We start from the raw sequence: 16041 nt of genomic DNA, 5'->3' as shown, positions 1-16041 counted from the left end.
CACACCCCAGAGTCAACACCGTCCTGATTTTCTGTGGCAGTTATGCTTTAGAACTTTGTGTCATTGGATCAGACGTGATTCTGGTCTTTTTTATCCTTTCCCTTCCGAAATCTTTGTGTCTTTGTGTTTTAGATGTATGTTGTGGTAAACAGCATGGCGTTGATTTTTAAAAATTATTCTGACAGTGTCTGTTTTTTTATTGGATAGTTTTTTTTTTAAATAAATGTTTATTCATTTTTTTTATAAAAAATTTTTTTTAACGTTTATTTATTTTTGAGACAGAGAGAGACAGAGCATGAATGGGGGAGGGCCAGAGAGAGAGGGAGACACAGAATCCGAAGCAGGCTCCAGGCTCTGAGCTGTCAGCACAGAGCCTGACGCAGGGCTGGAACTCACAGAGCGGGAGATCATGACCTGAGCCGAAGTCAGTCGCTTAACCGACTGAGCCACCCAGGCGCCCCTGTTTATTCATTTTTGAGAGAGAGAGAAAGAACGATCAGGGGAGGGGCAGAGAGAGGGGAACAGAGGATCCCAAGCAGGCTCTGTGCTGACAGCAGCAAGTCCAACGTGGGGCTCCAACTCTTGAACTGTGAGATCATGATCTGAGTCGAAGTTGGACACTCAACTGACTGAGCCACCCAGGAGCCCCTGTGTGTAGTTTAATTCATTTATATTTAATGTAAACTTCGATGTGTTTGAGCTTATATTTCATTGGATTATTTTTTATCAGGAGATTTCTTTTTTTTAATTTTCCCTTTACTCATTTTGGAGTAATAATATACTCAGTTTCTATTCTTTTAATGGTGAGCTTATTACATACAACATTTATACTTCTTTATATCTAAATCTAATTAACACCTTCACTCTTTGATAGTACAAGGATGTTAGAATAGTTAAACTTCATTTATAATTCCCTCAGTGTATAGTTTTGTCATTTTTAAATTGTAAAATACACTTAACATAAAACTTACCATCTTAACCATTAAAAAAATTTTTTTAATGTTTATTTTTGAGGGAGAAAGAGAGAGTATAAGCAAGTGGGGAGGGGCAGAGAGAGAGTTTAGACAGAGAATCTGCAGCAGGCTCCAGGCTCTGAGCTGTCAGCACAGAGCCTGACACGAGGCTCGAACTCACGAACCATGAGATCATGACTTGAGCCGAAGTTGGACACTTAACCGACTGAGCCACCCAGGTGCCTCTCAAGCTGTTTTTTTAATTAAGCATAACTATCCTTTTTAATGAGCAGATCTAAATGTTGCCTAGCATTTAAAGGTATGATTAGTTATTCACTTTAAATTAAGTGTGTGGCTTGGGGGCGCCTGGGTGGCTCAGTCGATTAAGCGCCCCACTTCGGCTCAGGTCATGATCTCGCGGTTTGTGAGTTTGAGGACCATGCCAGGCTCTGTGCTGACAGCTCGGAGCCTGGAGCCTGCTTCAGATTCTGTGTCTCTTTCTCTCTCTGCCCCTTCCCCACTTGTGTTCTGTCTCTCTCTATCAAAAATAAATGTAAAAATAAATTTTTTTTAAGGTGAGGCTTGGGATTATTTGGATCACTTTGAGTATTTTGGCCTGCACACCTGTGTGAGAGGGCCACCGTGGGTGCTACTGCTTGAGACCTTTTCTCTTTTTAATGTGTTGTTTTCCATGTACTTGTCATCGTTTTTGGAGTAGCCTGTTGTGTTCTCATCTTTAGTGAGGTGTTTGTATGAGTTCCGTGAGAATATCTGTCTCGGCTTGTGGGAGTCCTTCCAGATGGGTGCTGGATTTGTATTTGATCAGTGTCCCAGAAGTAGCTCTTCACTAAGACTTGTTTTTAGGTCAGTTTCTTTGCTTGGGGATTTCTGCACCCCGTGGCATATGTAAATTTGTAAACAATATGAGGAATAGGCCTGGGTTTTAATTTCTCAGGAGAGCTGCCCCCAGCTCATCCCCTCTGCCTTCCCATTTGGAGATAGAGAAGCTTCCTGACCTCCCTGTACCTGGCCTTCCTCCCCACAGGCAGTGAGGATGTCTGTCCTGTCCTGCCGCACAGCCCTTCAGGAAACCTGGCAATGTCAGACATCACGTTACCAACCACCGGCCTGGCAAAGCCTCTGATTCTGGGACCATGTGCTGCTCTTAAGTGTCCCTGTCTCCCTAGATCATTTTAGATTCCACATCCCTTCTTTCTGGCACATGGGGGGGAGGTGTTCCCTCAAAAGTCACTTTTTTCTAGTGTTTATTTTTGAGAGAGAGAGCGCCAGTGGGGGGGCAGGGGACAGAGAGAGAGACACATACAGAAGCAGGCTCCAGGCTCTGAGCTGTCAGCACAGAGCCCTATATGGGGCTGGAACTCATGAACGTGAGATCATGACCTGAGCTGAAGTCGGGCACTTAACCGACTGAGCCACCCAGGCACCCCTTCAGAAGCCACTTTTGATATGTTTTATCCAACAATCCTGATGTTTATAGCAAAAATGTTTTAAGATTGTGCCTTTTATGTTTAAATGTTTTTTTGTTTTTTTTTTTTTGTAAGTTTATTTCTGAGAGAGAGAGAGCGGGGAGATGGGGGGGGGGGGGGCAGAAAAAGAGGAGAGAGAATCCCAAGCAGGCTCCGCACTGTCAGCACGAGCCCGATGCAGGGCTTGAACCCATGAACCATGAGCTCGTGACCAGAGCCAAAATCAAGAGTGGGATGGATGCTTAACTGACTGAGCCACCCCAGCGCCCCATGCCTATTTTATGTTTAGAACTGGACCCTCCTATGTTACTGTTTCCCATTGGGGAAAAATCCTTAATTTGAAAAAGGATCCATGATGATATTTTAACTGGCTCTAGCGCTCCCCTTTGAGCACTGTGATTCCACATTCCTGGCCTCACAGATAGAGGCCGCTTGCATGTGCGTCTTCACCAACAGTACTGACCGCTTCCTGGCATCAGACGTGTGTTTCAGGAGCAGCAGGAGCCAAGGCTTACAGTCAAGGCTTTTTAAGTCAAGGCTTAAAATGGTCACAGAGGCTGGGAAGGGCCCAGAGGAGCTAGAGGAGGGAGGCATAGCTGTTCCAGGATTCATGTTCCTGGGACATGAGGCAGGTGCCCAGTGGGACAGAGGGCGGCTCTGCACCCTGCAGGGATTTTATGGCAAGGGCAGCGGACTCATGGAGTTTTTCAAGGGAGTATGACGAGGTCAGATTTGTTTTCTGAATGTATTACCCAGTCTCCAAGCCAGTGACCGCACATTAGGCCACGTGACCACGGGGACCAGTCAGCCATGCTCATGGGAGTGGCGGAATGCCAGGACTGGCCTTGAGCTTGTGGGGTTGATGGGAGGGGAGGCAGGAATAGGAGGACTGTGAGGGTTTGGGGGTGTTGTTGACTGAGGTAGCTAATGTTGGAGGAGCCCTAGTTGGGGCAGGAGAATTTCAGATTGGTTTGAGTCCGAGGTGCTTTGTAGACAAGCCTCAGAAAGGTCTGGGCTGTCATGGAAGGGAAGCTGGGAGGCCTGTGGCTGCAGTGGCTGCTCCAGGTGGGGTGTGCTCCAGGGCAGGCTCTAGGCGGGGTGGGGGCTGGCTAGGGGAGAGGAGACTGGAATGCTCATAGAGGGCCTGTAGCTTTTCTTTTCCCTTTGGAGTATTGATGCTGAAAATTTTCTAGAGTTGGGAATATTAAGACAGAAACATTTTCTTTCTTTTTAATTTTTTAATGTTTATTTATTTATTTATTAAAAAAAAATTTTTTTTTTTAACGTTTATTTATTTTTGAGACAGAGAGAGACAGAGCATGAACAGGGGAGGGGCGGAGAGAGAGGGAGACACAGAATCTGAAACAGGCTCCAGGCTCTGAGCTGTCAGCACAGAGCCTGACGCGGGGCTCGAACTCACGGACTGTGAGATCATGACCTGAGCTGAAGTCAGATGCTTAACTGAGCGAGCCACCCAGGTGCCCCTAATGTTTGTTTATTTTTAAGAGAGAGAGAGAGAGAGACGGGTTGCGAATGGGGAGGGGCAGAAACAGAGGGAGACACAGAACTCGAAGCAGGCTCCAAGCTCTGAGCTGTCAGCACAGAGTCCCAACGCAGTGCTCAAACCCGTGAACCATGAGATCATGACCCGAGCCAAGTCGTACGCTCAGCCGATTGAGCCATCCAGGCACCCCTAGACAGAAACGTTTTCTATGGTTCTTGACATACGGTGTCAAAATATCTCTTAAGAAAAAGTTGTACCAACTTATTCTGTCGGTGACAGTATTCGGTTATTTTTCCATGTCCTTGGTGACATTGAGGATCAACATTATCAACAACTTTTGCCAATTTAGTTGCTATAAAACGATGTTTCAATTTACATCTTCAGGTTCAGCTTTTATTGGCACCCACCTCTTCCAGGCTTTTTGTGTGCATTTTCCCTCCTGTAAGTATCACTTCCCTCCTTTGACTGAGGGGCAGATGGCCCAGGGAGGTCACATTGCTGTCCCATATACACCTGCAGCCTCTCTTTCTGTGGGTTTCCGCTTTACTCCAGGCCACTTAAACAGGCTGAATGTTCCTTCGTAGTTACTTTTATTCAGATATAATTCACATGTATAAAATTCACTAAAGTACATATTTCAGTGGCTTTTAGTATAGTCACTTTGTTGTATGACTACAACTGTCTAATTCCAAAACATTTTCATTACCCTAAAAGGAACCTGCCATACTCACTGGCAGTCATTCCCCTTTCCTCTCTCCTTCCAGGCCCTGGCACCCACCAGTCAGCATTCCGTCCCTGTGGATTTGCCTGTTCTGGACATTGCATATTCACAGAACCACACAGTACGTGTCTGGCATCTTGCACCGAGTATATCTTGAGGTTATCAGTGTCATAGCACGTGCCTGTGGGTCTTTCCTTTTTGTGGCTGACTGGAACCCCTTTGAATGGCTTTGCCACACCTTGTTTCTGTATTCACCTGTCAGTGGACACGTGGGTTGCTTCCTCCTTCTGGTGATTGTGACCAGTGAACACTCCTGGACCAGTTTTTGTGCACACATGTTCTCTGTTCTCTCTGGGATGTCGTAATTGTTCCTAGTGACTGTTTTCTTGTGTGAATTCTCTGGGTCACATCCTTCGCTTTCCTTCTTCAGGAACGTGAACAAGAACGTATACTAGAAATTGCAGAACGGATGAGAAGACCGGAGGATGAGGTTGGCACACAGCAACCGGCGGAGATGTGGCAGGTCCAGCTGCAGACCCAGGTGACCCGGGATGCTTGGGCCCCCATCCAGGTGCTCGGGCATGGCTGGTCCCTGCACGTTCACCCTGTGTCTTACACTCGTGGGTTTTGGGATCTGGGAGGGTTGCAGGAAGGAGAGGTTTGTCACAAAGTGGACAGATGTGTGTGGCAGCCTTGTTTTGTGTGGGGCCATCGGAAGGACAGGTGGACACGCAAGGATACTCGAGGGCAGTGTGTCTGGCCAGGTGCTGCTCACCGCACAGCCAGATGTTTCCCCATCAGCCATGCTCCCACTCATTAAACTCAGGCAGTGCCACCGCCATGACAAGGCCATCCTGAAGGCACATCTGACTCCCCTGGTGCCTGCCACCTACGGGGAGCATGGGGTGCTGTGGACATGCTCGTGTGGAGGGAGGGCCGTGTGCATCCCTGTTGCTCACTGTGGCCTTGCTGTCCTGCAGGACGTCCCTGCCGGCCTCTTGGGAGATGTGTTCTCTTGCCATGATTTCTGTTATTGCTCTCCTTTATTCATTTTATTTCTATGTGCTTCTGGGTGTCCCTTAAGTGCCTAGTTCCAAGTATGTTTTTCTGTTGTTTGTGTTAATTGGGAATAAAGTATGCTCCCCGGAACCCTGGCCTTCTTCCACTTTCCCCCAAGGCAGTGGAAGGAGAAACAGATTCTGCACATCTTAGCCAGGCACAGAAGTGTGCCCGCCTTCCAGAGCAGCGAAGTACAGAGCTCACTCTGTCTCTGGTCTGGACCTGGGGTTCCTGTTGGTGTCGTTAACTTGGCTGCTTCTGGGCACTCTTTGGCCTCACGTTTTGCCCTCATTGTCAGTGACTGTCCAGAGCTTCCCACTGTCCATATTCTGGTTGTCCTTCCCATGTTTCTGACGAGGGGCTTGCGGTCTCTGGAACGGCTGCTCACCTGTCTCCAGCCAGCAGGACAGGCCTGTGGGCTGGGGAGTCTGCCTGGAAGGAGCTTGGGGGCCACCCTTTGTGGCCTGGGAGCTCAAGGAGGACACCACCGCAGGGCTGTGGTTTAGGTGGAGGGAGAGGACACGTGGGCCGGAGGGGCTTCCGGATAGGATCGGGTGGGTGGTTTTAGGCGGTTGGGGAGCTGCTGGGCGGTGCCAGGGCTGCCGGAGGGCGGCCGGGACAACTGAGGTCCCGTGGGGGGCCGAGCTGGTGTGCCGTCCCTTGAGTGTGAGCCCTCGTGGAGCAGGTGCAAGCAGCACGTGGTGGTGGGGTGCCGCTGCGGCATCCTTGCAGGCGCGCGTGAGCCGTGTACCAGATTCCACCTGCAGCCCAGAAACCCCTCTCTCTCCTGCAGCCGGTGCCCTCCCTGGAGCTGGAGGCGTTGCGCCTGAGTCTCAGCAACATGCACACGGCGCAGCTGGAGCTGACGCAGGCCAACCTCCAGAAGGAGAAGGAGACGGCGCTGACGGAGCTGCGGGCCATGCTCAACGGCCGGCACGCCCAGGAGCTGGCCCTGCTGCGGAGCAGACAGCAGCAGGAGCTGGGGCTTGTGCGGGAGCAGCACGCGAGGGAGCAGGAGGCGGCGGCGCTGCGGTACAGCCGCGAGACCGGTACGGGTGGGCAGGCGTGCGGGGGCTTCACCGCCACGCGTCTGCTTCGGGTTGGGGTGGGGGGGATGTGGGTGACCCCGTAGGAGTGTCTCCCGGGAGTAGTGTTGACGTGCGAAGCGCGGGGCGCGCTGGCCGCCGTCCAGCCCCTGGGTGGGGCCGCGTGCATCCTGCTCTGTGGGGACCCTGTTGTCCCCTCACCTTGCATCCGCTTCTCCCGCGGGCTCGTGGCAGGTTTGGAAGCCACGCTGTTGGAGGTGACCTGCTCGTGTGCCGGAAGTGTCCGTGTCCACCTCTCATGGGACTGTGTCTGTGGCTGAGCTTTGTCGACTGACTCAGGGGCTTCTGGACGTGTCCCCCAGGCTGCGCACTCTGTGCCCAGTGGGGCCATGTCGCTCCTGGTGGACAGCTTAGGCGCCTTTTCATTTGGTGATTCTCTGGCCTAGTCTGATCTCTTTGTTTACATCTGAGGCATACTTGTATGTTTTAATGTTTCTTTTGTACACTTTTTGTCAATCACTACTTTTTGTAAACATCAGTTTTTTTTGTTTTTCATTTTTTTAAAGATAAAAAGCTTCTATTCACGTATATAGATATGCCACTTATATATAAATACCGCCTTATTTCCAATTGGTATATGATAAGAGGACGTTTTTTACAAATTTCAAGTTTTTTTTAAATTCGGTCAGTAGATGTAAGTAACTGATAAGTTTTAGCAGGATATGTAGTTTTAATTGTTTAAATCTGACTATAACACGTTGGTGCTTTTAATAATGATGAAATATAAGCATCAGTTTTTTAACAACAGCTTGATTGTGCTATAATTCACACACCATACAATTCTACCATTCAGGGTGTGCATCTCAGAGTCGCGCACACATCCCCACAATCTAAGGTAACAAATTGATCCCCCAGAAATAAACTCTTGCCCATGAGCAGTCACCCCATTTCCCTGCTTATCTGCCTATTTGTTGAGTTTTTCATTTGAAAAACGAAAGCGGTGTGCGTGGCCCTGGATGTGTTGAAAGTCTTCCTCTTCTCTGCACCCCACCCCCCAACCCCCACCTCCAAGAGGGAGCCCGTCTTCTCAGGTTCCAGGGTTACTGTCCTGTTTCCTCATGTGGGTTCAAGCAAACATAAGTAAGTAGTTTGATGTCTTCCTGTTTTTGCTCATTTTTAATTTAAGTTTATTTATTTATTTTGAGAGAACGGGCACACATGAGTGGGGGGGGGGTGCAGAGAGAGAGGGAGAGAGAATCCCAGGCAGGCTCCATGCCAGTGCAGAACCTGACTCGGGGTTTTAACCCACGAACCATGGGATCATGACCTGAGCTGAAACCAAGAGTCGGACGCTTAACTGCCAGCCCCCAGGCACCCAATTTCCTCATTTTTTAAAAGTACAAAACACGCTTTGGCTTAGGTCTCTTTCTGAGCCATTTGCTCTGTGCTCACCTCTGGTAACAAGACCACAGAGGGCCCACACTTGCCCTCTGCTCCGTGAGGCTCTGCCATGGGCTGGGCCCCCGTGACCTTCCCTCAGAGGCAGTGTCTGGCTCTTCGCTTGAGTTCTGGGCTTGCTCAGACCACCCTCACCTTGCTCGTGCACCGTTGACTGGCACCAGCTCCACCTTGGCTCGTTCCTGTGTCTCTTTCCAGGGCCCACACGTCCAGGTGTGTGTGCACCTCCCCGTCTATGCCGTGCCATGCCCGCAGGTCCCGCCTTTTCCCTCCCCTGCACCCTCAGCACTGGTACCTCTTTTCTTGTGCTTCTTCCCTCTCGGCTTGGGACCTGCTGGGTCCCAGAAGGTCTTTACCTGTCTGCCTGCCAGTACCTTGCCTGGAGTCTGGCACGGGGGGAGCCTGAATGACAGGCCTAGGTGTGTGGGGGCCCGGGGTGGGGCAGACAGACCAGAGCGTGAGCCCCTGCGGCCCCAGAGCCAGCTTGTGTCGGGCTGTCAGTCTGGCTGGAAGGTTCTGTCCGGATGTAGGCTTGAGTATCATTTGTTAATTAAACCATACATCGAGTTCTTACTCCCCCACAGACACGTACCCTGTTGTCCTGTTAGTGTCGGTGAGCCTTCCTGGGGAGCAGCCCTCTCACCTCCTGAGTGAGCAGACTGGGGGGAACTTCGATCTGATCTGCTTTTCTGTTTTTCTTGCAGCTGAGCTGAAGGAGAAGTTACAGTCAGAAATGGAGAAAAACGTGCGGATGATAGAGGTAGACGTCGTTAGAAATGTCACTCTGTGTCTGCAGGGTTTCCCTTTTGTCCTCTATCCCGGTGGCTTGCCCCCACCTCACCTCCGGGCTCCCCCCAGGAAAGCCCCTCACCTGATTCAGACAAAATCCAGTCAGAGCTTTAATTGAATGTGCTGGTGGAGAATGCATTGCTTTTTGAGTTAGAGCCAAAGCATTCTTCTACTTGTACAGTTTGAGTTTGTCGGCACAGCTTATTGGGAGTTTTGTATGTACTTGTTCTGTAGTGTGAAGCTCCTGCACCCCCAAGTCTGGTTCCCAAGTGGCCCCTATGGCCTGGCCTTCGCTCTGCTTTAGGACTGACAGATGTTCCCTGCAGGGAGGCACACTGTGACAACTGAGTCTAACGTGTGTGTGAAGCATGCAGGTTCTGGGTGCTTTGTTGGGGGGGCGGGGTGCAGGCGGAAGAGGGGTGGAGGTGGGGTGCACGGAGTGCAGCGAGGCTGGGCAGCAGTGGGCCCTGAGTGCTGTGCTGACTATCCCAGCTTGTCCTGCGATTGTCCTCCCCGGAGGAAAGAGTTCTGTTTTAGGGTGTCACGGGAGTCTCTCACTGGAGCTTTTGAGTCTGATGATGGGGCCTTTTTCAAGGCTATATGTGTAGAAGGGCCTTCGATGTCGGTGATGGCAGAGGAAGTGGCTGGTGAGGTTGGAGGATGTGGGGGACGTTGGTGACGGTAGGGGACATGTGTGACATCGGGCATGTGCGTGTTTATGTCCTGTCTGTTCTGCTCAGGCTGTTGGTGGAGGCTTGTCCCAGGTTGAAGGTTTGTGCCCCAGCTCCCCACCTGTCTAAGCTGGACAGTGAGGACTCATTTCTTAGGGCATTTGGGACAGAGCCAGCCCCCAGAAGAGGTCAGGTGATGTAGCACCCTGGGTCTTTCGTGGGGGACAGTGCGTGAATCGTTGAGTGTAACCTCCGCCCCTGCTTTGTTTCTAGGCAGGCGATCCTTGCTGTCTCTGTGCCTGTCCCTTTAAGGGGGGACCATCCAGGTTCCTGTGCTGATAGTTGTATCTGGGCGCGGCGACTGCCCACACCTGGTTTTCGAATGTAATTTGAATTTTTTGCCACAGATCATCAACTGTTGGCCCATAGTCATCTTCTTTCCTTTTGGGTTAGACCCTGAAGCAAGACTGGGAATCCGAGAGAGGTTTATGCCTGGAAAACCTACGCAGAGAATTGTCTGCAAAGCATCGATTGGAGTTGGAGAATTTACAAGACCAGTTTAAGAAAGAATTGGCAGAACAGAAAGCTGAATTGGAGAAGATTTTTCAAGCCAAAAATCAGGCTGAAAGTGAGTTTCTAATTAAAATGAGCAAGTTTGAAGAGGGGACTGAATGCTCCCGTGGAATGTAGAACAGAAGTCACGCTCTGTGACAGCCTTGAACAGGGCAGAGCGCCCTGCCTGCTGGCGCCAGAGTCACCCGCGGTGGTGGTGACAGGCGTGACAGGTGTGGGCCATCTGGGCTGCTTGGGCTCAGCCTTGGAGGCTCTCTTCGTTGACCACAGACTTCTCCAGCTCCCTAACCTCTCCTGAAAACTTTATTTCAGAGATGTTTGTCCTTGTTCCATTGTTAAATTGCCCTAAGAAAACTAATACTGTGATTGTTTACCTTTTATCCCGGTCACCTGGTGCTGCTGCTGGAGAGGAGCTGGTGCCTGCCTGGGCTGCCACGCCCCTCCCTGATGCTCCCTGACCCTCCTTCATCCTCCCTGACCCTCCCTCATCCTCCCTGACCCTCCCTCATCCTCCCTGACCCTCCCTCAGCATCCCTCATCCTCCCTGACCCTCCCTCATCCTCCCTGACCCTCCCTCATCATCCCTCATCCTCCCTGACCCTCTCTCATCCTCTCTCATCCTCCCTGACCCTCCCTGACCCTCCTTCATCCTCCCTGGCCCTCCCTCATCCTCCCTGACCCTCCCTCATCCTCTCTGACCCTCCCTCATCATCCCTCATCCTCCCTGACCCTCTCTCATCCTCTCTCATCCTCCCTGACCCTCCCTGACCCTCCTTCATCCTCTCTGACCCTCCTTCATCCTCCCTGACCCTCCTTCATCCTCCCTGACCCTCCCTCATCATCCCTCATCCTCCCTGACCCTCTCTCATCCTCTCTCATCCTCCCTGACCCTCCCTGACCCTCCTTCATCCTCCCTGGCCCTCCCTCATCCTCCCTGACCCTCCCTCATCCTCTCTGACCCTCCCTCATCATCCCTCATCCTCCCTGACCCTCTCTCATCCTCTCTCATCCTCCCTGACCCTCCCTGACCCTCCTTCATCCTCTCTGACCCTCCTTCATCCTCTCTGACCCTCCTTCATCCTCCCTGACCCTCCCTCATCCTCCCTGACCCTCCCTCATCCTCTCTGACCCTCCCTCATCATCCCTCATCCTCCCTGACCCTCTCTCATCCTCTCTCATCCTCCCTGACCCTCCCTGACCCTCCTTCATCCTCTCTGACCCTCCTTCATCCTCCCTGACCCTCCCTCATCCTCCCTGACCCTCCCTCATCCTCTCTGACCCTCCCTCATCATCCCTCATCCTCCCTGACCCTCTCTCATCCTCTCTCATCCTCCCTGACCCTCCCTGACCCTCCTTCATCCTCTCTGACCCTCCCTCATCCTCCCTGACCCTCCTTCATCCTCCCTGACCCTCCCTCATCATCCCTCATCCTCCCTGACCCTCTCTCATCCTCTCTCATCCTCCCTGACCCTCCCTGACCCTCCTTCATCCTCCCTGGCCCTCCCTCATCCTTCCTGACCCTCCCTCATCCTCCCTGACCCTCCCTCATCCTCCCTGACCCTCCCTCATCATCCCTCATCCTCCCTGACCCTCTCTCATCCTCCCTGACCCTCCCTGACCCTCCCTCATCCTCTCTGACCCTCCTTCATCCTCCCTGACCCTCCTTCATCCTCCCTGACCCTCCCTCATCATCCCTCATCCTCCCTGACCCTCCCTCATCCTCCCTGACCCTCCCTCATCATCCCTCATCCTCCCTGACCCTCTCTCATCCTCTCTCATCCTCCCTGACCCTCCCTGACCCTCCTTCATCCTCCCTGGCCCTCCCTCATCCTTCCTGACCCTCCCTCATCCTCCCTGACCCTCCCTCATCATCCCTCATCCTCCCTGACCCTCTCTCATCCTCCCTGACCCTCCCTGACCCTCCCTCATCCTCTCTGACCCTCCTTCATCCTCCCTGACCCTCCTTCATCCTCCCTGACCCTCCCTCATCATCCCTCATCCTCCCTGAACCTCTCTCATCCTCCCTGACCCTGCCTGACCCTCCTTCATCCTCCCTGGCCCTCCCTCATCCTCTCTGACCCTCCCTCATCCTCCCTCATCCTCCCTGGCCCTCCCTCATCCTCCCTGGCCCTCCTGCACCCCTGCGGACAGTGGGGTCTGGAGGGACGGAGGGCTGGGGTGGCTGTGCTCCTGTGCTGTTGAGAACGCCACACCCTGAGTGCGGTGTCCTCTCCCCAGTTGCGCTGAGGACTCTGGAGGCTCAGCATGACACAGACATGAGGAAGCTGCGCGAAGACCTGCAGTCTGAGCGCTGCCGGCACTTAGAGGACCTGGAGCTGAGACTCCGCGACCAGGAGATGGAAAAGCAGCGGGAGGTGGGCAGGGGCGCCCTTGTTTCTACTGCTTGGCAAGGGAGGGGGTTTTAGGAGATTTTGGGTGGGCTTGTTTCCGTTTCTGTCATTTGCTGAAACTTAAGTACTGAATGTAAAGCGATGCGCAGTACTTAGCAGATACAAAAGTAATGGTAACGGTTTGTGAGGCTGATTTGACGGTTTTGCCCAGTGTCACACACGTAGAATCCATGTTCTGTACCAGGGGCTCTGGGGCCCCCACTCCAGGCGCTAGGAGTCTCAGGCCACATTCTCCGACCATAACTCTAGATAGACGAGGAAGTCCTTAGAAGACTTAACGAGGAACTTCTCTGCTGCTTCTGTATTCAGAGCTCTTTCCCTGTGGAACACCACATACCCACGGTAGGAGGCGTGGCCAGATCCTCCTCAGGTACCCGAGGGCTTCTGTCCAAGAAGTCAGGAGGTGGAGTCTGTTTCTGCCTGTGCCTGCGTTTCAGATGAGAAGAGGAAGTTGTGAGAATGGCTTTCACACCTGCCCCAGCAGCCTTTCCCCATCACCTCCCTGCTGATTATTCTCCTTTGCTGAAGGGTGCCTTCTGTCCTGTCCCCACATGAGAAACGGCTGGCGGGGCCTCAGTGCCACCGCAGGCCGGAGCTTCCATGTCCCATGTCCCTCAGCCCTGCAGTCGCGCTCCCCACTTGGTCCCCACTTCGGCCTCACCACGAGCCCCTTACGAGCCCCGCGAGATGGTGGTTGCTGCTCTCAGCTCTGTGGATGCAGGGTGGGCTGGCTCCGTTCACCCCTGCAGAGACCCTTTCTGGGAAGGTTGACTGAAAAATGCAGAGAAACTCCCAACATACCGCAGGAGGGCTGAGGGAGGGCCTCTGGGGCGGACAATAGCGGGACCCTGGGAGGCCGGCAGTGCTGGCTGGTGCTGACTGGCAGTCTCCCCTGACAAGTTAGAGGATGCGTGTTTGGGACGACAGAGAAAGTTCCCGTCCTCGCAAGACTATAGTCGGGTACAGGCGTGTTATAAAATGAGCTGTAGTTTTTCTCTGGTGCCACTGTCGCCGGTTTTTGCTTGGCTGTAGCTTTGGGAGTTCACCTTGCTGCCCCCGGTGCTGGGCACAGACCTCCTGGGGATGGGCATTGGACGGTGCCTCACACTGTCGCTTCCTTTTCCAGGTAGAGAGCCTCCGAGCATCCTACGAAGAGCTGAAGGCTCAGTCACAAGAGGAAATTCGGCGCCTGTGGTCCCAGCTGGAGTCCATGAGGCCTGACAGACAGGACCTGACTGGTGAGGACTTTCATGTTGGACGCTGAGATCCTCAGACACTACAGCTATGTGTTTCTAGTTGTTCAAGCTCCAAACTGGGACCTAAGAATAGCGAGAGCAAAAGGGACAATCTTGTAAACTTCCTTGAAGATTGATCTGTATGGTTTTAAGGTGAAAACTTGAGGGGCTTGGTTTCATCCTTAAACAAGTTGATTGAGTAGTGGCTACGGAACCGTGCGTCTTTCCTCACGTTAACGTGAGGCACCTCTCAGGTGTAAGATACATAAAGCTTATGGTGGGGCTGGCGTTTGCCTGTTATCCGTGTTTGGGTGCCGAAGAAATGCCGTTGTCGGCGGGCCCTTGGGGGTACAGGTGTGCCTTGCCGCGCACCGCCTCAACCCTGGGAGCTCACTTGGGGCAACTGCTGTCAGGCTTCTGTGGCCCTGAGGGTGACGCCCCGGTCTGAGGGCCTAGCAGACCCACTGTGAGACCTACTGTAAGAGGAGTCCCTGCTGGCTGGCGTTACCTTCGGCAGGGGGAGGTCTGGACACACGGGCGTTTCTGCTGGTCTCTAGACAAAGCCTTTTTAGTCCGGTGGTCACCCTTGCAGGGTTGTAAGGAAGGCCCAGAAACGTGTGCGGTGGATGAGGCCTTGCTGGCACCCCGCAGCCCCCTGCCCTCTGCTGTCCGCCAGCACCTTGTCTTTCCCACCATCCTGTGTGTCGATGGTGGCGGCGGGTGGGGCTCACGGCTCTCCTGCAGGTGGACTGCGGGTGTGAGTTCCTGCACGGTTCAGCTCTCACGTGATCTGTGGGGGAGCCTCGCCCTGGCCTCCAAGGGTCCTTATGGGGATGTTTGCTTTGAAACTTCTGGGTAGTGATCGGTTTACGTCCACATTACTTCAAGGCTAATTAATCATTACTTGTTAACCAGCCACCTGACAGTATTCTCTTGCTGAAAATAGTGGTGGTTGTAAGTTCTCTTGAGGTCAGTGTGTGTCACTGTACTGTTGCTCTTAACAGATTCTGGCAGACTTAGTGGCTTAAAGCCACACACGTTTATTAGCTGGCAGATGTTCTGTAGATTGGAAGTCTGAGATGGTGTGGCTGGGTTTTCTGCCCAGGATCACCTGTGGCCGGAATCAAGGTGTTGGCTGGGCCTTGACCTGGCTCACTGAGGCTGACAGAATTGAGTCCCTGTGGTTGTAGGGCTGAGGTCTTGTTTCCTTGCTGGCTGTTGGCTGGAGCTCTCAGCTCCTCGAGGCTGCCCACAGTGCGGCCCCTTCACACTCAGAGACCCCAGCAGCACACGGAGTGCCTCTCTCGCACTTCCAGTCTCTCTGAGGCCTTCAGCACCAGCCTTAGAAAGCACTTTGCTTTGGGGGGGCGGGAATGGGATCCTTCCTGCATGAGGCGCCCCCCCAGTGTAAGCCACGGAGGGTTCCTGCTTCACCTTCATGGTGCCAGGACCAGGGCCCTTTCTGGAGTTGAGGGTCTGCAGTGTCTCCTGACGTTTCCTTCGTGTTTGATCCGAAGGTGATCTCATCATTCCTTCCCATTAAAGAGTTACCCGACCAGCTCCTGGCCCACGCGCCTCACGTGGAAGGACTGGGGCACCTAAAGCAAGACTTCCAGCAGCAGCAGCGAGAGAAAACCGAGCATGAGTCTGAGCTGGAGCAGTTGAGGATTTATTTTGAGCAGAAATTAAAGGATGCTGAGAAGAGTTACCAAGAAGACCTGATTCTGTTACAGCAGCGGCTGCAGGAGGCGAGTGAAGAGTCTTTTCCGGAATCTGTGGACATCAGGTAAATAAGTGATTTTCATCCTAAAGGTGTTTTTTGTTTGTTTTGTTTTTTAAAAGCTTTTTTAAAAAAAATGTTTAGAGAGCGAGAGCAAGCATGCATGCACACACGCGAGCAGGGGAGGGGCAGAAGGAGAAAGAATCCCAAGCAGGCTCCGTGCCACCAGTGCAGAGCCCTACGTGGGGCTAGATCCCCGGAGCCATGACATCATGACCTGAGCTGAAATCAAGAGTTGGACGCTTAACTGACTGAGCCACCCAGACGACGCTTAAAGGTGTTTTTGAAACATGGGAGCCTTGAGCTAAATTGAAATCTAGTTTTATTTGTGATTTTAGGTCAGTGGAGACTTGT

At 52.6% G+C, this 16041-nt stretch overlaps 1 protein-coding gene across 1 annotated transcript in view; it reads left to right on the top strand.

The window, feature by feature from the left end:
* PCNT (pericentrin) overlaps window positions 1–16041 on the top strand; it is a 135533-nt gene that overhangs the window by 22515 nt on the left and 96977 nt on the right. The window contains exons 4-11 of the mRNA XM_060640680.3: window positions 4709–4786; window positions 5096–5206; window positions 6518–6773; window positions 8933–8988; window positions 10142–10316; window positions 12500–12636; window positions 13799–13910; window positions 15453–15693. Of these exons, the coding sequence (XP_060496663.3) occupies window positions 4709–4786; window positions 5096–5206; window positions 6518–6773; window positions 8933–8988; window positions 10142–10316; window positions 12500–12636; window positions 13799–13910; window positions 15453–15693 (1166 nt within the window). The remainder of the gene's footprint in view (window positions 1–4708; window positions 4787–5095; window positions 5207–6517; window positions 6774–8932; window positions 8989–10141; window positions 10317–12499; window positions 12637–13798; window positions 13911–15452; window positions 15694–16041) is intronic.

The sequence above is a fragment of the Panthera onca genome, chromosome C2 (genome assembly GCF_046562875.1).
Source record: "Panthera onca isolate mPanOnc1 chromosome C2, mPanOnc1 haplotype 2, whole genome shotgun sequence".
In the NCBI taxonomy this organism is placed as follows: domain Eukaryota; kingdom Metazoa; phylum Chordata; class Mammalia; order Carnivora; family Felidae; genus Panthera; species Panthera onca.
Note: the sequence above shows the minus strand (reverse complement) of the source record. Positions and strands in the feature narration are given on the sequence as shown.